The sequence below is a fragment of the Scatophagus argus genome, chromosome 9, assembly GCF_020382885.2.
Source record: "Scatophagus argus isolate fScaArg1 chromosome 9, fScaArg1.pri, whole genome shotgun sequence".
NCBI classification, from domain to species: Eukaryota; Metazoa; Chordata; class Actinopteri; family Scatophagidae; genus Scatophagus; species Scatophagus argus.
This window is the reverse complement of record NC_058501.1, coordinates 25,075,962-25,091,802: the sequence shown is the minus strand read 5'-3', so window position 1 is coordinate 25,091,802 and position 15,841 is coordinate 25,075,962. Positions and strand designations below refer to the sequence as shown.

Sequence of the window (15,841 nt, the reverse complement as noted above, 5' to 3'; positions counted from 1 at the left end):
TCCACATGAGTTGATGCTGCTGATCGGTGCGGCAGTCGAGTTGAGCTCGGCCGGTGGGATCATCTCTGCCCCGCAGCAACGTTTGTGGACGTTTTCCAGTCTCCAGTTCTTCTGTCCGAGCTGTGGTGCTGCTGCAGCATCAGGAAAACCTGTTCCTGACACGTCCTTCTCAGAAGGAGCAGACAGTCCTGCTGTTCTCCAAGCTGTGATCTGGAGCAGAACGGGACAACTGAACTGAAATGTCAAGCAAACAGACAAAGAAAGTGGGAAAGAACAAAAGTTCATGTGACTTTGGCTTTTACTTTTGGGCCGGCGGAGCAGAGAAGGCAAAGGCAAAAAACCCCATGAGGAAGCTCGTAGCCGTGATGAAGGCGAGGTGAGGAGGAGGAGAGCCGAGGATCCACACAGCACTCACAGTAACAGCATGGTGTATGTTTGCCTGATGAAGTGTGCTCCGTGTCGTCAGTGAACGCCTCTCGTCCAGGGCCTCTGCAGAGACAAACTCAGCCTGCATTAGGAGACATTAAAGGCCTGCTGGTCACTAATGCCTGACACGTCTGCACGCAGAACAACAGCGACGGGGCTTTAATGGAAGAGGTGGCCTGTGTGGGAGCAACACGGGCTCAGAGATGACACGAAGCCGAAGGTTGTTTGTGACGGATCGCTCTTTCCTCCTCGTTCTCTGCACAGCAGCTCCCTTTAGCCAACTCTCTGCTTTACATTACGGCAACACGCGTTTCACAAGGAATACCTCAAAATGTAAAGACACGACGCCACTCGAGTCGCGTCCCGCCTGCGGCTCTCAGCAAGCTGCTTCCAGCTGAAGACTGAATCTTTAAAAACACCTCACAAATGAAAAGTTTTATTCAAAAACCAGATGTTTCACAGTAGTTTTTATCTCCCTCCTACAGCGCAGGTCATGAGCTCATAACTTGTCGTAATTGAACTGGAAAACTGAGAAGATGAACAGATGTGTGACACCGTTCACTTTTATTGAAGCTCCTGCGGCTCCACACACACAGCTACACCATACAGACAAAAGTATCCAGACACTCGTCTTCATGGGGCTGTTTGTCAGGGCTCGGCCCCTGACTTCCAGTGAAGGGAAATCTTAATGCTTCAGCACACCAAGACATTTTGGACAATGCTATGCTTCCAACTTTGTGGCAACAGTTTGTTGAAGGCCCTTTTCTATTCCAGCATGACTGTGCCCCAGTGCACAAAGCAAAGCTCCATAAAGACATGGTTGGATGAGTTTGGTGTGGAAGAACTTGACTGGCCCACACAGAGCCCTGACCTCAACCCCATCCAACACCTTTGGGATGAACTGGAACGGAGATTGTGAGCCAGGCCTTTTGGTCCAACATCAGTGTGTGACCTCACAAATGCTCTACTGCATGAATGGGCACAAATTCCCACAGAAACACTCCAACATGTTGTGGAAAGCCTTCACAGAAGAGTGGAAGCTGTTAGCTGGGGAATCAGGGACAAGTTAATTGATTGCTGAATCCAGTGATTAAGCAAATTAAAAAAGTGAGACCCCAGAGCAGCTGTGTGAGCACTCGTTTGCACGTTTAGAGAGCTGAAAAAGTTCTTAAATTGTTCTAAGACATTTTGTGTTCTTCTGTCTTGCTCCTCCTTACTGAGTTTTCCCTGAGTCGTCCTGAAGTTATCATCCGTAATTGTGACACATTAAATCCGCTTTCAGGCTTAATTTTTCCAGGTTTGTCACGTTCTGGGCGATAAGTAGCTTAAGAAAGCAATGATTTTAATTGGACCCTTTGAAAGGCTCGTCTGATAGTCGAGCGAGGACCTTGTGGCTTCAGGCCGACGCACACGTCAGCATAATTGGCTCAGTTAAAGCTGCTAACTGAAGGCCTGCAGCTTTTCTGACGCTCAGCATTGTTTTCACTCTTTTATTTACCCGAAACACGTCCATAATTTAGCTTCAACGTGTGTGTGTGTGTGTGCATAAAGCTGAGTGCAGGTATGCACACAAAGAGGACACAGTCCCAGAGAGGACAACACGTGTGTTTATTGTTGTACAGTTATTCACCTGTTTTTATCTTTATTTAGTGCAGAGCGACCAGCACAGGCAGCAGCAACAGTCACACAGCCGCAGACGCAAAGCAAAGATCAAATTCCACAATCATGAGACCTCTGAAGAGTCGCTTTAAATGCATCCAGAGGCTCCGGAGCTTCTGCCACACGTTCATAGTGTACATGCTCTTCATCGTCCCAGTGAAGACGAGTCCTGCTTCTGTAGGTGAGCCTGAAACGTAGACGGGAGGTTCGGCGGCTGTGAGTTTGCATTCGAACGCATCATCGGTTCTGTTTTGTCGTCTTTCGAGACACATTCCAGGTCCTGCTGGGCTGCGGCTCGTTAAGAGAAGCTGGTGAGTCTGGGTGGTGCTGATGGAGCATCACGTCACAGCATCACCAGCATTAGAATGTTTCACTTCATTCATCATCGTTTTACGGCTGACAGACTGAAGCGTACGTGTCAACATCGTGGTGTTCTCCACCCAGACCCCTGCCCACAGACCCCACCCTGATCTCCACCCAGACCCCTGCCCACAGACCCCACCCTGATCTCCACCCAGGGGAGGCTGCAGTGAGCGGTCAGAGTCAGAAAGCTGTGAACAATCCTGCACAGGCCGTAAACGAACACAAAAGCAGGAAAATGTAAAAACACGTAAGAGACTGAGCGGCGAGCGCAGACTGACTGCCGTCTGCTCTTCAGGGATTATTTCCATTTCTTCCTGTTGTGGGAGCATCAGGTGAAACAGCACGACCATGAAAACACTCCACTAATTAATAACTCATATGAAAGGTTTTTTAATGAAGCCTGATGGCTTTTCTCTCTCCGGAGAAGGAAGAGGCGACGCTCACAGCAGCCCAGCAGAACACACAGCGCAGCAGCTTTTGTTTGATCCTCACTGGAGTCTGATGCTGTTTGTAAGAAAATGCAGAATAAAATCACTTTGTGTTGTTCTGAAAATCAAACCGAGCTCAGAGGTTTACTGCAGAGGGAGGACAGGAGCCGCACATACAGCAACAGGAAAGCCTGATGAGGACGATGAAAGAAGCTCCGCTAATAAATTAGGTCTCATCTGTTGCCACGGAGACCCACCTCTCCTTTCGTCTTGCCATTTGGAGTCCTCCACTCATTTATCTCCATTTAGTTAGCTGCCTGTTGTGAATCAGGGCTCAAAGTAGCACCTGAGACGTCACATCCAGCATTCAAATCAGCTCCCGAATGTCTCGTGGCGTTTAGATTTTTGACTGAATCTGACTGGGCGAACTGAAAGCGTCTGCCGAACGTTTTGTCCACGGCGACATTATGCTGCCTTCATGCTGCTGTCAGATGTGACAGAAACACGAGGTGAGCATGTGATGAAGTTTCTTTTGTCCAAGTGTGGACAGCAAAAGACAAAAGTCGGTGAGGGGGTTCAAAGTTCAGTTTTAAATGTCATCTCTGGAGGCGAAGACCAGCAGGACATTGTGGTCTTTTTGGCTCTTTTTGTTTCTTCACGCCAAACGGTGACGCACCAACAGGACTGTGGCTGTCTGTGCGGGTCATTTTGTCTTCTGAATGCACCACGTGGCTCACCGTACAGGTGTGTCTGCAAGGTGCCCACCTGGAGGTAAACGTGGCTCCGGTCAGTGAGTCCCTGTGTGTGTGTGTTCCTGTTGTACGTCTCTCTCCAGACCGACTCACACTCCTGGTTTGTCCAGAGGAATAACGAATAATTACACTGTAACATGAAACGCGGGCGGCGCGGCAGGCGAGACGAGCTGCTGGAACTGAACCAGAGTAATGGACCCGCTCGAGTCGTCGTGCTTCACACAGCAGACTCTTAACTGATGCTGATTGCAGTTCCCCACAGAGTCTCAGTCAGCACTCAGCTCGCACTGAATCGATGGCAGCGCTCAGATAAGCAGCACAGCCTTTTGGGAGGCGAGTGTTTCCCGCCGTCCTGTGTGTGCGCCTTTCTTCAGCCTCATAGGAAAGACGGTCACCTTAGATCGCCTGAACGATCAGAATCGTCATTGCAGTATGGATGTTTAAAGCAACATGCATACTGATATAAAAAATACACTTCATATATGTTTGTTTGCTTTACTTTTCCATGATCTATTTAGTGCACTTTGACTGTATGTCAGCTTAAATTGGACAGTTTGTGAATTTGTCAGACTGACTGTAATTGGGCTTTGACAAAGAGCAGCTTACAGGTTTAGAGCAGACAGCCTGACCAGCAGCCCAGCTTTACATCAAACACATGGCTGACTTACAAAGAAAAGAACGACATTTCTGTGACATTTAAATAAGAGAGACTGTTTGGGAGCATGTCCTTCAGCCAGAGAGGGAGAGCTGTTTGCTGAAGCTTGAGAGGCGAACGTGTGTGTTGAACGCAGCGTTGGAGGCGAGTTGGACCAGTTAAATCTGGCTGTGGCCTATTAGCTGCGAACTGGCAGGAGGCGCCTGTGCAGCTTCAACACTGCGACACTAAATCCATATCGACACGAGTTTCTAAAGCTCCTCAACAAAGCTCCCTGATCATTCTGCTGCCAGGGATATGACGTGCACGCACACACACACGCGCGCACACACACACACACACACACACACACAGTGTGTTCTGCTGTGTTACAGCCAAAAACTTTGTATCAAATCCTTTTTACCCAAACTCAAACCTCCAAAGACTCCAAATTACCCTGAGTTTAACCCAGATTATGACCTGAAATAACCCCAAATATCCAAACTTTTACCCGCTTCATCATTTGTAAAAACCGAACAGATTCGTGCAGACTTTATGGAGAATATCCCACATTGTACAGAATCGTATGTAATCAAAGTTTCCACAAGCTTTGCATCTTAACCTCTGAGCGTAAAGTGTGAGGGACTGTGACGAGGCCTCTGGGGTTCAGTCAGCTTCATGTAGCAGCGTCTGATCGCCTGACTTCACAGTTCATGTTCAGCACTGGATTCCTAAAGTTAATAAAGTTAAAGATTAAAGATGCTCTTTAAAAGTTGAAGTTAAAAAGTTGTTTTTATTAAAACTCTCCGAAGACGAGTTTGACCCGACGTGATGTGTTTGTTTCAGCTGCTGTTGGTTCGCGTCTCAGTTGGACCGACTGGCTGATTGATCGTAGTGATTGGTGCCTGATCAGGTTATTAATGAGGCGGAGGGCAGATGGGAGCAGCAGAGTTTATCTGTCATGTTTGATGCTTAATGTGCAGTGAGGAGGCCGACTCGCATTAATGTCACTTTACGATTCTGCATCACAACGCGTCAGTCAGTTTGTCAGTGTGGGAACAAGGACCCAGCGTAATACCTGAGGAAATCACGTCACATGACCAGCACCTGAGTTACAGTGTCCGGTGTTAGCTGTGCTTCAATGTTAAAAGTTTAAGTAAATGGAAATTCTACATATGTTTGCATAATAATAATAATAATGCACTTTATTTACAGGCGCCTTTCTAGACACACAAGGTCACTTTACATCATTAATCACAAAACAGACACAATATTAGCAACAATAAGAGACAATAAAATGCAATTTAAAATGGACAGTGCAGTTGTGGTCAGAGGGAGGAGGCCAGTCTGAACAGATGGATTGAGTCAGCCTGACGGAGGTCAGGTGGAGGTGAGGACAGGAGGACAGGCCCCTGGGGCCCACCTGTGGTGACGGGGACCGGGTGGGAGGCGAGTGATTTTAACTGAATGAACTGAGTGCGGCCTGAAACGTACGAATGAAAGCATTTGAGAGGAAAGTCTGTCCAGAAGGTGTGAGAAACTGTGTGAAGGCTGCACTCAGATCCAGCAGGACGAGAACGGATGGTGAACCAGAGAGAAGAAGGAACAGTTCCAGTGGACAGGGGACAGAGGGGGGAGGTGGTCTCTACAGGAACAGTAGGAAGGGGGTCTGATCAGCAGGTTTGGTCATTTCTTTGACTGAGGGTTAGAGTGAATGCTGAGAGTGAATGGGTGAGGGCAGATGGGACTGGGACAGGATATGTTTGGTTTCTGAAGAGAACACCATAGTATTGCAGAAATCGGAGGAGTAAAGCTGAGGAGGAAGTGAGTCTGGGGGTTTTGTGATGTTTGTAAGGAGGGAAAAAAGGGCCTTGGAGTTTCCTTCACTTGAAGTAATTAAAGCAGAATAGCAGATGGTCTTTGTGGTGCAGAATGTGGTTTGAATACATGTCCTTGTGCACAGTGAGACAGGTTTGCCTGTAGAGTCTTTCAAGTTGACGTCCTTTTGCTTTTAGCGGTCGCCGAGTGGGAGTGAACCAAGGTGCAGACAGAGTCAGTGAGACAGATCAGATTATTTAGCAGGTCACGGAGGCTGTTGTTTGAGTGTGACAGCAAGTCATCTGGGGTAGAACCAAACCAGAGTACAGTACATACATGTACTGTGTGTATTCACTGTAACAGCTGTCAGCCTGCACGATTAGCACATCGGATATTCAAACTCACTCTTTGTTTTAATCCAACGTTCAGCTCTGCCTCTGAGTACATGAGTACTCCAGTACATGTACTTAGTTATCACGTTGAGTCACCAGGCCGAAATGCGTGTTTTCATACAAGACGTGCACGTACACATGTCTGCATACAGTGTACAGTTAATCCTGCAACATGAGTTTAAGTACTTTAATGACGTGGAAAGTCATGGCACCTCTCTGCACTGCACTGAGCACATCTAAACGGTCTTCTCAGCACAGCGTGGGCTCAAAATGTGCTGCTCTCGGTGCAAAGCATCGTTTTGAAACTGTGAGCATGAGGAAGACTTCAAAGCCGAGTCCGATAAGGCTGAAAAGCAAAGCAGCACATTTAAAACAAGCGAGTATGCACACTGTGAAGAATCAGGCCACCGAGGAGACGTGGGAGCACCGGGAGCACAAAGCAGACTCTGTTTGAGGGGCTGAAACCACCATCGCATCCAGGATTAAAGGGGCATCCTGCACAAATGATTGGCCAACAGCTCATCAGAAACTGAACGCAGTAATGAATGTAGTCTCAGACCCTGACGCCTGTCTGGCAGAACTCGACTCGTGTTCCTCTGCGAAGCCGAAGGGAAATCTGCAGCTGCAGCTTTGCAATATTTTCTACATGATGACTGGTTTGAGACGCTGACAGAAACCTTTCATCAAGTACACATCTGACATGCTTTCTGCCACCAGGTGGACACGAGAATGCTGCGATGGAAACTTCACTTTTTAAAGCGTTTAAAAGTGAGCTAAAGGAACAGTTCACCCCGAAATCCAAACTCCGCACTCCTCCTCCTGCCTGTGGTGCTGGTGTGTGAGCTGCAGAGTGTTTTACTGGAGATACTTTGAGTTGAGTAAAACTTTGATTGCAGGACTTCTGCTTGTAACTGAATAATCTTTTTGCTTGTACTTAAGTAAAAGATGCAATTACTTCTTCTGCCACTGAAGGCTTCCTCGAGCATTTAAAGTCAGTTTGAATCCAGTGCAGGAATGTCCGACTCCACCACTAACAATGAGTCACCATGTACAAAGAGGTGCTTGGAGGACGTTAATCCACTGAATGACGCTGACAGTGACAACCATGAAATAGGATCTGATTTCATGAAAATGTTAAGGATCGTAATTTAAAGGTCGTACTTTCAGATGAAGCTACGAAACCTTATCCATATCCATCCGTCTTCCATAATGACCTTAACCAAAACAAACAACAAGGTAATTTTATGGATATTTTTAATAATCTAAAAACTGATGTGTGTACTGATGCCTTGCCAAGGTGTCAGAGGAAGAGGAGGCGAACAAAGCTGCTGCTGCTGTGATTTCATGTGTCGGTGTGGAGGTTCTGCGTCGGATAATTTGCTGTGAATCCTGCGAGCTCAGCGACTGATTGGTTCCAATCCCCCCTGGAGCTTTGAAAGACCTGAGCCTGCAGGTGCAGGACGTCAAGTGGGGAGACGAACATTCGGATCAGCAGCCTGAGCAGGTAAACTCTGGGTGGAAATGTGAGCCAGAGCACCTTTAGTGAACTTCTATGACAAGTAAAATATTGATTTAGTGGTTTGATGCTGCAGCAGCCGTCTGTTGGAACTTGTTCACAGACTTTGCTTTATGTTCACTGAAACGAGTCATTTACTGTCCTGAAACAATCCAGACTGGTTCTAACTCAAAGTTTTATTTCATGTAGTGATACGTGTGTCATACAGTAATCATCACAGAGAAAAACACCCGTAAGTCTCAGGTTTCGTGAAAATGTTCACTTTAGTGTTTAAGGTTTTCTTTTGATCTCATACATGAAGAATCTCTCAACATTAGTTTTGCAGTAACACTAGAGACTGTAGCAACCAAAGTCGGGAAAAGCACTTCAGGAGCCTGTGACTTGACTGCAACATGTCTGAGTTTGTGGCGATAAATGAAGAAAATTCATAAATCATGAGAGGTGTGTACAGCGAGTTTTCTTCCCAAGGCATTCAACATGTACTGTGAATTTTCAGATGAATACGATATCAGCAAACCGGGTCTCCATCTTCGGTCCATTTTGGATTCGATTCAGAATTTTGTCCTGCACTTCACGATCTCACAGCTTGTGAGCACAGGAGGCGTTTCAGCTGCGTTTTCCATCGTCTCTCACACGTCCAACGCAGCAGGTACACGTCCGCTTTGACTGTGTGTGGGACCGACCCTCAGCGCTGCGCCTGAACGCAGCCTGCGTCCACACAGATGGAGGACTGAAGCTGCTGCTCCGCTGACGTGTTGTGCAGACGTCGCGTTCAGCTGTGCTCTGAGCACGCAGCGCCGTAGTGTCAATCAATCTCTCAATCTTTAGTTTTTATCCCTTTATGAATGCCGGACACTTTGATCTGTAGGTGGTTCTCATGAAAAGTCCGACATGTGCTAAAGTTAATCGGATTCATCTGCTGAGGAACCCTCGATGGAAACTCATCCACTCTGGCTCTTTATGAGCCTCTACAGCAGATGAGTGTTTTCACCATGACAGTAATTCTGTTCAAACAAATCACAGTATGAATGTGTTCTTGGACTCTCAGGTCTTCTCTCTGCATCTGCATCCCTCCTCCTCAGAGATCAGTTGCTAAAGTCGCGGTCGGTGACGCCAGCGTTTCCCTCTCTTTCATTTTATCTTTCTCTTCTCAGCTCTCTTCATGTTTCTTTTCACTCCTCCACTCTGACTCACCACTGTGGCTGGAATTGATGTCTTTTGCAGTAAATGTTTTCTGTCTCTTTCTCTTCTGAACGGTGAGTTCAGGGACAACGGCTCTGAGGGCGTCACAGGTTGGAGTCAGTACTCGTCCACCGGCCAGGCAGTTTAGTTTCTCTGGGTGGACACACATCAAGAAACCCAACGTGACGCCACTGCGAGCCCACAGTGAAGCATACGCTAAAGAAACTGCGTCGCCAACACGCAGGCCTCCACGCGCTGACATTTCATTGAGCCATTTGCCTGATAAGTTAAAGTGCCACAAAGTCTAATGGCCTCAATGAAAGGGAGGTCAAAACACTGGCAAGTGAAGCCTGCAGGCATCCATACAGCACGAATCAGCCACGAATCCTTCTGGTTTTCAGTTTCAGCTTCCTGCTCACAGCTGACAAACAGCCGCTGGACGGTAACTGATTATTACTGCTCAGAAGAATGAAGTTCAGGTTGTTAAACGGTTAAACGAGCTTCTTACAAAACAGGGAGCAGCAGAGAGATGCCAAAAGATTAAAAAAGAGTGAAACTATGTTGATACTGATTTCTCCTGGGAGGGCCGAGGCCCCCCGGGGCCCCCCAGAGCACCGGGTCTGCTCCTCAGAGATGTGAAGGGAGTCAAAAACTGAGGCTACAGCTGCTAGATTTAACATGGTTTTTACATCCTGACCTATTTTCAGTTTAATAATATTGATGCTGTCTTATTGTGAGTGTAGTTGAAGGCTGTTCAGGCATCGCATGTGGTGAGAAGAGCGAGGAAAGCAATTTCAGCACTGCAAGCCTGAAAGGTTTTTTAAAATGTAGTTATTTTTAAATATGCAACAACCTGCTTGTTTTTCATTTTTCATTCCTCTCATGCATATCAGCCATTTTAGAAGCAGAACAGCTTGAACAAAGGCGTCAGAAACCTCCATTTATTTTCCCCAGAGAAGAAAGAAGATCTGTGATCAGTTTCTCAGCACAGACACGTTTTATTTTAAGTGGTTTATTGCGCCTGCTGTCAATGCAGTCCAACCTTGAAATGCTTTTTAGCTGCAGGTTTCTTCCGGTTACTTCATACTTTTAAAATCACAAAATATTTTGTGTGAATGAAGCTGACTGAAAAATCCATAAACACCAGGCTAAACCGCAGCCTCAGCCCCGAAGCTGAGCGCCGACCGACGGCTGGAGAACCGAAACCACTGAAACAACCCTCTGGAATGAGTGCATGAGGAACATCGTTCTTCTCTGCTGCTCCACGCTGAGATCATCTACAGCCACTTAGGCATGTTGAAACGTGAAGAGAATTACAACTGAGAAACTGAGGAAGAACAGTGAAGAGGAGTTGCTCCACTGCCACAAGCCGATCGTCAGAATAAACGCTGGCGCTGCATGTTTTTGGTTATAGTCAACCTGACATACATACGTTATGTAATTTATGTTACGTACATAAGTTCAAATCAAAGCAACTAGCATTTGGTTTCACGCTGGACTCAAACCCTGGTCTCCCAAAGCAAAGTCCTGTGTTTGTTTCAGGCTCTTTTGGCTCCTAAAGCACAAAGGGAGCTACAGAAATGATGCTAGAAGGCGACCTACACTGTCATACTTTGAAGCGTTGGGGGGAAGATGGAGGTCCCTCCACCACCTGATAATAAATTCAGCTCATATAAATAGCCTGGATGTATCAGGTATTATATATCAGGTGTTAACGTTGGTGCGACATATGAAATGTACAGAGCTAACGTGTCCAGAGCTAACAGTGCTAATGTTGTGTTCCGACCACTGATACGATATGAAGGAGTGGAGAGCGTAACGTGTCTCATTGATAACGCTGACTCATGGTCCACAGAGATGGAAAGGCCCACTGCAGAATCAGACAACAGACTTTGTTTGAGTCATGTTTTAATTGATCACACTCAGGTAAAACAAGCACTCCACAGACTGAAACAGGCTCCTGTAACGTTACACTCGACAAGACAAACGCCCACCACGACGGACATTTAATATCAAACTTTTCAGGCCGGAGAACTTCCCATGCTTATTAGTGTAAAAAAAAATTACAGTTTCACAACAGCAATTCACAGATCATGCAGACGCGTCTCTTATCGAGACCCACAATGTGCTGACCAAAGAGTTTGTGTGACAAGCAAACTAAAGGACACAGTCCTGCTCAGGTTGGGCCTTCGGTCCCTGAATTCTTTAGGATTTGCTCGTGTTTTCCCTCTGAAAAGGCTTGAGAATCTTGTGTGCACGAAGTCTGAACTTCTGATCTCTCACACTGTAAATTATGACGTTCCAGCAACTGTTGGTGGCCAAAATCCAGAAGGCAAAAAAGGAAAAGTTGCACCATTTATTACCCAAAACGTTCCCAACCACGAAGACAGCGATGGGGGTGAAGGATGCGGTGAAAGCCACAGTCAGCGCCCCGATTGTTTTGGCTGCTTTGATGTCAGAGAAGGTAGGTTTGGTGGTGCTTTGGCACTCGGTCTCAGCCAGGTGTTTCCTGCGCCTCGAGTGCTGCCTGATGCTGGACAGAGAGATGATGTTGATGACCACGGTCCCCCCCAGGAGCGTGAAGTCAAACGCTGGGAAGAGCAGGAGGATGTTCCAGGCCTGGCTGGGGAACTCGCCTATGGTCCCCAGAGCGTAATTACACATCCGGCTGCAGGAGTTGTACTCCAGAGCGATCTCACGGCTGAAAACCATCGGAGAAACGGCCAAGAAGAAACTCCCCACCCAGGAGAGGACGATGAGGATCGTGGTCCTTTTCCGTGTAATCACAGAGTCCTTGTGCAGTGGCCTCAACACAGCGATGCTCCTCTCGATGGTCAGCAGGAAAATGGTCGTGATGGAGACCAAAGTGCACCCGGCAAAGATGGGGCCGATTATGTTGCACGGGTGGAAAGTCACCAACTGTGAGTTGTATGAAGTCCAGTCTGGTGGTGAGTCGGTCACCATGAGATAGACCTCAGCGTAGACGGACAGCGGCACCACAAATATCCCCACAGCCAGATCGGCCACAGCGAGGGATGCCTTCAGGTAGCCCTGCGGCGTGTGGAAGTGTTTAGTCCCAAGAATCACAGCCAGAGTCACCAAGTTCCCAAACAAGATGGCGACGATGAGCAGCACCATGAAGAGCACCATGAGGATTTTGTTGGCCAGCGTACAGCAGCACACGGTGCAGAGTGCCGACTCAGCTCGGTCCGGCATGGTGGCAGCGCTGGTCTCAATCATCGGATGAACTGTCGCTGCAACATTCGCTCCGTGACCTACAGTTAAAACAGAGAAAGAGGTCAGAACGTCGGGTCAGTGAAAATGTGTTGCGTGTAAAACGAAGAACTACAAAACAACTGCAGCGAAGCAAAGCATGAGGAGCTGCTCAGTGTGTCACAGCTGGAACAGCTGGACTCTTCAAGTTCTGAATGGGCATTAAAGCTTCTGGCTGAAACGTTGTCACCAGAGTTTGACTAGCATGAGGAAACATGTTTCTGAAGGACGGCAGGTGCATTTCAGTAAGAAACATCCAATCATGGAGGTCTACCATCATTAGACAGGATGTTGGTTCCGGGTTACCTCCTTGGTCTGTTTGTGTGTGTGTGTGTGTGTGTGTGTGTGTGTTCTTTGGGCGTGGCTTCCTGATTCTCAGCACCTGGTGGTTCTCCACACCTGCCTCCCATCTGCTCATCAGGCTGCTCTCCATAAACCTCATCTCCAGCTTCGTTCTTCTCCGCATCCTGTCCTGTCGGCTCTGTTTCCTGGCTTCTGCATATCAGTTTGTTCAGGTCCTGTTTGTACTACGAGCATCATGAGTTGCAACACCCTGCACCTCCTGATCAGCGTCTTTACATTCTGTGTGTGTGTGTTCGTGCTGATCCTCTGCACTGAAGGAAACTGGGCTCTATAATATACAGTTTCTGAGTTTTCACCTTCAGCCATGGAATTTGCAGGAGCTCTGAATGCTGAGTCCAAAACTGTTCACATGTGACTGTTTTCATGTTTTTCAGACCTGCTTCCCTGTTGGGTTGAAGGCAGCTGGCATTCAGCAGGAAAGCAGATGCCTTTCGTCATGTAATTTCATCAGGATGTACTCTAATATTTGTGTATGTCAGATTGTTAACACGTGTCCCTGCAGCGTCTGGCTTGCCATGCAGGTGAGGTGGAAGCAGGTAAAGACATGTCGCTGCTGTCCTGAAGGCGAGTTAGTTTACTGTTTGAAGTCGGAACATCTCGGCTCTCTGAACACTTGAACAAACAAATATCAAACACTCATTGCCTCTGAATTGTAGTCAAGTCATATGAAGGAGATGAAACTGGGAATATTCCAGTAAACTTCAACTTCATCTTCAAACTTTACTTGTCAATATATTTCTTACATACGCCGAAGTTCTTTCTTTACATTTAACCCATCACTGATTCAAACACATGCAACATGCAGTGAAACACACGAGAGCAGTGGGCTGCCATGTCCGCGCCCGGGGAGCCTTGCTCAAGGGCACATCAGTCGAGTAATGAAGGGTGGAGGGCATTGATCGATCATTCTACCACACCCAAATTTTTCCTGCCGGTCCGGCGTGGAATCGAACTGGCGACCCTCCGGTCTCTGGGCCTCGGCTGGCCCTCATATTGAAAGTGCATTGCAGTACTTGTGTAAACATACTTTGTTACCTTTAAGTCAATGATTTAATTTTGTGTTTGTAAATGTGCCATTTTTGCCCTCTCCCGAGTTCCCGCGTTTTTTCCCATCTTACCTCACGTCAGCGGTGCGCTGACATCATAATCTGAGTTTGTTTGACGTCGTTTGGCACGTGGCGGCCCTCTGTGCTGGATGCTACTCACGGCAGAGGCAGGAGGGATGACGTCTTAATCTGGCAACAACAACAACAACAACTGCAGTAGTAAACAAAAGCCAGCTGGTGCTCGTGGCCTTTAATCCGCGCTGCAAAGCCCGGCGGGTTCCTGGACATCCGCCTCCAGCTGCAGTTAAATCACAAGCAGCATCAGTCACGTTCAGTCCAGACTCATCTAATGTTCATTAAACTACCCGGGTTAAACACGCAGAGGAAAATGTCCGCTCACATCCTGTTCTCAGGTGTCCCTTTAAAGTGTCCTCAAGATGAAACCCTGAACAGCGCGTGGTCGTCACGAGAGCTTCCGCTCAGCGGCGCAGTTTGGTTTTAAGATCTTCCTTACTCTCACAGTTCGGTGTTAAATTAAAAGAAAGTGAAACAAGAGACTGTGTCCAGTTTTTATGGTGTCCATGTTGAGCAATACGACAGAGACGCAGCTATAGGCTACCCTGTGGTTACTTATTTTGTTTTTCAGTTTCACATGCCGTATCCTCGAGCTTTTTGTTCACTGTACATCCATCTACAGCGCGCAGTCACGCAGAAACCTCCCGCATGTCCAGCCAACAGTCCCGCGGATGCGAAGGGAAATCCATCAGTTTCCAGCGCGCGCGGATCAGCGATGTCCAGCAAGACCCCGCGCGCCCCCCGGGACACGCGCTTTGGAAACGTGTTAACGGTCAGAGGACTGCCGCAGTCCGTGTCTGTTACAGTTCTTTAAGGGACGCACAGGGCGCACTTCACCTGGATCACCTGGAGAGACCCTCTTTAAAAGCTGATATATTAGTGCAGGTCCACTCAGCCACTGACTCACATATTCACGGTCACATGACTCAACTCAACTCACTTTTTAGCCATAAATTTCCCTCCAGACGCAGAATCCAGCCGTCCATGAAGCAGCATCCCTCCTCTGGTTTACACCGGACGGGCTTCCACCGCAGCTCAAAACATCCCGCAGTCCTCAAGAGGGGAATAACGAAGGAAAAGAGGCCATTGTCAGAACCACTAACCAGATGTTGGGTCGTGAACCGGAGGATGGATCCGCGCCACCGGGCGCTGCGCTGCGCTCTGCTCCGCTCCGGAGAGACGCTGTAAGCGACTCCTCTGCTGGTTCCTCCATTGGCTGAGGATGTTGATGACAGAGGAGCCCCCCCCACCACCCGACACACACACACACACACACACACACACCTCGGCTATTATATGAAGCCTGGTGGGTGTCTGATGATGGCCGTGGTTGTGGCTCTTTTATCGGATTTGAAGCCCTCCTCCACCCTCCTCTCTGAGTCCACCTCAGCTCTGTCACAGCTGCAGCAGTGAAGCACCTGACCACTTCTAAGATCTGACATGAGACTCATCTCCTTTTCTGTTAAATCTTTGTAATCTAAGCTGAATTACAAAAGCAGACATGGTCACACAGGCCTGGTGAGGGTCCTGCCTGCCTCTGTCTTGAGCCAGACCATCGTTACATCAGTTTTATGAGCCGAAACAGCTGTCATTTGTTCCACAAGAGTTCAGAGAGGAGGGGAGAAGGAGTTTTGACACAGCAAGTCGTATCAGAGCTCTGCAGCTTTTTCCTCATGGTGCAACAACTGCAGGCTGTGAACTTCTTTTTAGAATACAGAAATGTGAAATTATCTTATGGGTATCAGGCACAATAAGCGGGTTTGGGAAAAAAAATGTGTGTGCAGTCGTTTGCCACACACACACACACACACACACACACACACACACACATCCTGAGCTGAAAAGCATAGCTTTCAGCTGCTGCTCAGCGACAGACTCTGGTCAGAGGTGAGCAGCAGCTGAAAGCTACGCTCG

General features: G+C 47.7%; 1 protein-coding gene across 4 annotated transcripts; it reads right to left on the bottom strand.

Annotated features, from left to right (window-relative positions):
- Positions 1 to 10,879: 10,879 nt before the first annotated feature.
- Positions 10,880 to 15,112, bottom strand: LOC124064793 (beta-2 adrenergic receptor). 4 transcript variants are annotated; one of them, XM_046399579.1, is made up of 3 exons: positions 14,868 to 15,111; positions 13,925 to 14,041; positions 10,884 to 12,445 (listed from the first exon to the last, which is right to left on the bottom strand). In XM_046399579.1, the coding sequence occupies exon 3, from the start codon at positions 12,408 to 12,410 to the stop codon at positions 11,376 to 11,378; it is 1,035 nt and encodes a 344-aa protein (XP_046255535.1). In that variant the 5' UTR covers positions 12,411 to 12,445; positions 13,925 to 14,041; positions 14,868 to 15,111; the 3' UTR covers positions 10,884 to 11,375. The 4 variants fall into 4 exon arrangements, with proteins under 4 accessions (XP_046255533.1, XP_046255534.1, XP_046255536.1 ...); XM_046399577.1 differs by lacking the exon at positions 13,925 to 14,041 and having other exon boundaries at positions 10,880 to 12,445; positions 14,868 to 15,112; XM_046399578.1 differs by lacking the exons at positions 13,925 to 14,041; positions 14,868 to 15,111 and adding an exon at positions 12,826 to 12,938 and having other exon boundaries at positions 10,880 to 12,445.
- Positions 15,113 to 15,841: the final 729 nt, after the last annotated feature.